Source organism: Centropristis striata, chromosome 13, assembly GCF_030273125.1.
Source record: "Centropristis striata isolate RG_2023a ecotype Rhode Island chromosome 13, C.striata_1.0, whole genome shotgun sequence".
NCBI classification, from domain to species: Eukaryota; Metazoa; Chordata; class Actinopteri; order Perciformes; family Serranidae; genus Centropristis; species Centropristis striata.
The window spans coordinates 19,142,110-19,148,191 of record NC_081529.1 but is presented as its reverse complement, the minus strand read 5'-3'; the positions used below and the strand labels follow the sequence as shown (position 1 = coordinate 19,148,191).

General features: G+C 37.7%; 1 protein-coding gene across 1 annotated transcript; it reads left to right on the top strand.

Moving 5' to 3' along the window:
- Window positions 1–1,521: 1,521 nt before the first annotated feature.
- LOC131983651 (uncharacterized) lies at window positions 1,522–5,375 on the top strand. The gene is made up of 4 exons (XM_059348414.1): window positions 1,522–1,649; window positions 2,751–2,871; window positions 2,948–3,025; window positions 4,579–5,375. Exons 1-4 carry the CDS (start codon window positions 1,547–1,549, stop codon window positions 4,940–4,942), a joined length of 666 nt encoding a protein of 221 aa, XP_059204397.1. The 5' UTR covers window positions 1,522–1,546; the 3' UTR covers window positions 4,943–5,375.
- Window positions 5,376–6,082: the final 707 nt, after the last annotated feature.

Genomic DNA, 6,082 nt, shown 5'->3' with positions numbered 1-6,082 from the left:
TTAGTTGTTGTTGAAATATTTAGCTAAAAGTAGAGAATAGACAAATTGTTGAAATAGGTTTAATTATCTAAAGTAAAGTAAAAACTGTTGAAACACTAGGATAAAAGTGACGGACAAACAATTAAAATAGTTAGCTAACAAACAAAAAATTGAAAGTTAGTTAACAGTAGCTAACAGACAAACAGTTAAAATAGTGAACTAACAGTAGTTGGACAAAAAGTTGAAATAGTCCGCGAATAGTGGCTCATGGATAAACAGTTAAAAATAGCTAGCTAACAGTAGCTAACGTACAACTGGAATAGTTAGCTAACAGTAGCTAAAAGACAGTTTAAATAGTTAGCTAACAGTAGCTAACAGACAACTGGAATAGTTAGCTATGTCTAATGGACAGTTTAAACAGTAAACTAACAGTAGCTAATGGACAAATTGTTGAAATAACTAGCTAAAAGTGATGGATAAACATGGTTAAAATAGTTTGATAACAGGGAATAACAAATAAATCACTGAACTAAATAGCTAAAATAATAAACATGGTTTAAATAGTTATCTAAAAAGTAATTGATAAATAAATAGCTAAAAGTAGCTAATGGATAAAACGTTTAAATAGTTAACCAACAGTTGCTACTACACCAGTTGTTGAAATAATTAGCTTAAATAATGGACAAATCCTTTAAATAGTTAGCGTAAGTATTGGATAAGCAGTTGAAGTTAGCTAACAGGAGCTAGAGGAGAGTAGGGATAAATTGTTGAAATAATTAGCTGAAACGTCACTGATAAACAGTTTACATAGTAAGCTAAAGTTATGGATAAACCAATAGCTAACAGTACGGTTATATAGATTACAGTTGAACTAGTTAGTTGAAGTTAATGGATAAACGCTTGAAATGTGTGAATAAGCAGTTGTGTGGTTTACTCTAAAACTTTGGAAACCTTTGTCATGTTCAGCTAGAAATATTCTTGGTTTGTTTGTTTTTTGTTTAAAGATTAAATTAATGTCACATTCAAGTAGCCTAGTAAATACATTTAAATTTGGCTTGTAAAATTCTTAACAGCTAATTTTATTGATTGTGTAGAGTTGATAGTTTGAACTGCAGGTTAATGGAATGACACAACTTTGTGATTCTACCTTTCCGTATGAACAAGTATTTAATCTGTTCCTCTACAGTGATTACAGACTGACCTCATAGCTACTGTCAACACAAAGCTGATGCTGCTTCCTTCCTTGTCCTGGATGAGACATTCCACATGAAGGACAACATGAAGAAGAAAAAGCAACAGACCCGAAAACTCAACAAAAAACAGCATACAAATGTAAAGTATAATTTAAAAAAAAAAAAAAGAGTCATTGTTCATGGTTTAAAGGACCTGTTTTAGGGGTTAGAAAATATGTTCACCCTACATCAAACATATATAAATGCACCTCTGCTGAAAAATACAACTTGTGACTTGTCTTAAACACGATTTAAAAGTTTCCATGGATGAAACCTCTCAGTCTGTCAGGTCCAAAAAAAGACCAAAGGCAGAGTTTGAGAGCTTCCTGTCAGAGATGACTCAGTGGTTTTCGGACCATCAGCTGCAGGTGGAAGAGCTGTTCAGCCACAGTGACGCAGACAGAAGTGGATCAGTCAACCTGCAGGATTTCTACCTGGGTAATCCATCTTCTCTCTGCAGCTTCATCCCTAAAATCTGAATCAGCTTTCTCGTCTGGAAACAATTACAGTATTCTCTATGATTTTACACGCCAACATTCGTGGGGGGCTCGAACTGAGAACTCTCTCATCATTTGTCTCAACAAGACTTCAGTGTCTGTTCCAGCTCCTTTGAATGTCAGATAAAGATAATCTTGAAGGAAAAAGAGATTAGAAACAGATATGTGGGTCAGTATTAACTAAATGCCACAGTGTGGTTGTACTGAAGTATTCATGGAGGGTACTATGAATCATTTCCTTTTATCCGCCTCGCAGATAAGAGCAGCTGGCTCTGGGAAACAAAACCGGGACAGTGTTCCTTTTGTCGATCAAACTTCAGGCAGTCTGGGTAAACTATACTTTTGAACTGAAGGGTGTTTGGGGAGCTCCAAGACCTGCAGGACGATAGTTTAAGTTGCAGACTGTGACTCAGTGGAAATCAACTCTTCAATCTCTCTGATCAAGAAATACCCCGACACACAAGGCAACGACAGCTTTTAACTTCCGGACACAAAAAGACCAACATGCATAGACAAGGTCCACCACAACAAAACCCTTGATCGGTCAAGCAACACTGGAAAAGAAACTAGGAACAACTAGAAGGGCACTCGGAGAGCATAGACCTCCGCCGTGCTGTGTTAACAAATGCTCAGTATAATTTGAATATTCTTTCCGTGATTAGGATACACTACAAAATTGTATGGGTTATTGCTTGGCCGATGCTACATCCTTTCCACCAAGTTTCATTAAAATTGGTGAGAGTAATTTTAACAAAAACACAACATCCTTGGAGCAGATAACAGTAACAAGCAACAGCATGAAGGGAAAAAAATCTGTTTCGGTTCACAGCATTTAGAATCTGCCGGATGCTTACTTGCATATGTTGGGCGATTTGCATAATTAGGGTAATACACTTTCTGGACAAGATTTCAGCAGCTGCTTGGTTGATCTGGATTTGTTTTTTTTCTGACTCTCACAAGCATATATAATTTATGATTTTTATGATCAGTTTATTAAATGATTGATATAAACTCCATCTAATATTGATCCATATGGCTGCAGGTCTGATTAATTTGGACGTCCCTTGCCAGCAGTTTCAGCTCCACATGCTGACTCAGCAGCTGAAGACCGCCAACAACACGATCAGTTATCGAGACTTGAGCGGACAAGTTCAGAGACTGAGGTAAATAAAATTTGAAACTTCCTTTTTTGTTTGAGAATCTTCTTAGTTTTTATAACTGTGTTCTTTGTCTTCACAGACTGAGTGACAGCACAGGGCTCGAAACTCAAATATCAAGAGATCTTCATCTGCGGGTAAACCCTGAAAAGGACAAGAGGTAACTCATGCATGGATGGATTACTGAATGGGCCTACTGGGCCCAAGGTGTCTGGGCCCCCTGGCCTTCACCTGGCCTTCACCAAAATGTCACAAGAGACATACACCAACCGGGAGGAAATCCAAAAAGACACAAAAGTACCACAAAGAGGGGCTACACAATCTCAAAAGACACAAATTACTACAAAACAACATCAAATTAGTTTAAAAAGGAACTAAATGATCAAAAAGAGACCAAAAAGAACAAAGAAAGGATGCAAAATGATCACATAATGACTAAAAAATGAACAAACAAAAATACATAAAATGACTACAAAGAGACACAAAAGACACAGCATGACAACAAAGAGACATGAAATGTTAAAATTGACATGGATAATAATAATAATAATAATGGACCAAAAAGGACACAAAAAGACTACAGAGTTGCAAAATGATCATCTACCAGAAAAGACACTAACTGAACAAAAAAAGACACACAATGACTAAAACGAGACACAATAGACCAAAAAAAAGACACAAAATTACCCCAAAGAGACACAAAACCACGTAAAGATGCATTATGACCATAAGAAGTGAAAGCCCATGACCTCATGTACATCACCACAAATAAAAATAAATAATTCCATTAACTCAAGTACTGTACTTCTCTTCTTTGTAATGACAGACTTCAGTTTAAATTGAGACCAACCCTCCATGCGAGTTATTTCTGACCCTGAGCAGTAAATCAAACTGTGATCACCTCCTGTAACCAGAGAACAAGTCGCCTCAACAGCTACGTAAACAAAGACCTCGACACGACCTTTTACACAAGTGTTGTTGCCTTTTTTGACCTGTTGCCATAATTGTTTTTAATGCGTCTCTGTGTGTGGTGAATAACAAACACACTCATTATTTTCCCAAGAACCAACACTACTTTTCTTCAGAAATTAAAAGTAGCCAAGTAAATATAGGTACTTTATTTGAAATCGTTAATTTTTGGAGGCTACTACAACTACTATTTCTCTACCTCAAATATTTTGCATTTTACTTAATCACTCAACAACTATCAAATATTGATGAGTTTATTATTATTATTCATGTTAGGTAAAAATAAAACAAAAAAACATAATTGGACAATTTTTAGGTACTTTTTGGAGTATTTCTATTTCCTACTTCACTACTTTATAGTAATAAGCATCTATATAATTAAGGAATTTATCTTGTGCAATAAGTACATTAAAATTCTCATGCAATATTACATTGGATTTATTTATTTTACCTTTTGTACTTTACTACATTTAAGAGGGAAATCTTTTACTCTTACTTCACCTAATTACTTTGAACATGCACAATGTGGAGTGAATTGCAGTACAAACGTGAAACATATTTCAGGTTTTGAAAAAAACCTGTCAGGTCATGTTGATTTGTGTAACCCATAATTACAGCTACACTCACAAAGAGCTTCTTGTGACTCTTATTTCAAAGCAAAAATGTACCTAAAAAAAAAAAGAAAAAAGAAAAACCCTCATAAAATGGATCTAAAATCAGTGGCTCTATTTGAACTCTCAACAGGTTCATCCGTCTGAGCGTCAGACTGATCCCCTTCGACTCTGCTGCGATTCATCCAGGAAACTTTGAGGTGGTTCTGTTGAGCAGCAACAGAGTCTTCAGTCTGATCAGGGTCATTCAGAACCAGGTCGGGATCCAGACCTCCAGGCTGGAGGTTTTCCGGAGCGGAGTGCCCACAGAGGAGACCCGCCTGTCCCCAGAGAGCCTCCTGGAGGACTGCGGCTTCAGAGGAGGGCCAGAGGGAAGTCCTCCAGAGGACATGGTGTACTACGACTACAGACTGCTGTTTACAGACTGTCCCATCCTCAACTGTGACCACTACTTCAGCTCAACGCCAGACGCTGCCGCCATGAGAAGAGGACACTGAATTACTATACATAAAATAAATATTATGTAACAGTCTGACAGTGTTTTTAGCCTTGCATGTAAGAACAACGGCTCTGGAGAGGCTAACGTTGGTCACTCCACCACTTCCGTACAGATTGAAATATCTCAACAATTGTTTGAAGAACTACCTCAAAATTTTGTACAGACATTCATTGTCCCCAGAGGGGAAATCCTACCAACGTTGGTGATGCTCTGACCGTTCCTCTCGCGGCTCCATGGGGTTAACACTCTTGGTTTTGAACCTGATGTCTCCACAACTATTGCCTGTCCCCAGAGGATGAATCTTACTAAACCTACCATTCCTTAACCACAGTGTTGTCACACTATAAAATATATTGTTTAAATAAGCACATTGGCAGTCACTGGGCACGTGTGTGTATTTTCAGACTTGATTTAGTTTTGATGATTTAAGCAGGACTAAATCCACTGTGTAAAATTGATAAATCAAGATGTTTTAAACAAATTACTCAACTGACTGGGCTCTTTTTATGCCTTTAAAGAAAACTTGAAAAATACAATTTTGTCTTACCAGGAAGATTAAGAGATGGATGAATTAACTGAAGAGTAAAATATACTTACGTACAAACATGCAGTATGGCCTCTGGAACCTCTTTCCTCTGTCCAGGTTCTCCTGCCTCTGGTTATTTAACAGCAGATGTGATTGATTGGTTTATTGGCACATTTTTGTGGGAAAGGGAGGCTGGTTATTTAGGTTAACCTGGCCCACTACATGTATAGCCACGTGATGTCTGTATTGATACATAAATGTGAGTAAATGTATGTAATGTGAGCAGCAGTTCAAACCTGCAGTGTGAACATAAAGCTGAACTCTTAAAAGAGGATTTAGGTCAGAAAGCTTCACACTTCAGCACCTTGTTTACATTTTAACTACACTCTCAGCTGTGTTCACGTTTAAACAACAATGTGCAACATGTTTTTATACTGATATAAAGCAGTGTTTTAATCGAGGCCTCGGGGGGCCACAGAGGCTGGACTGTACTGTGCTGGAGCCAGTGGAAAGTGCTTGGCTTGTGGAAACCACAGAGCAGCTATAAACAGCGGCTGGTGGCGACCACTAAAGCGTGCCGACACACCCAGCAGCTTCCCTGCTGCTCCACCC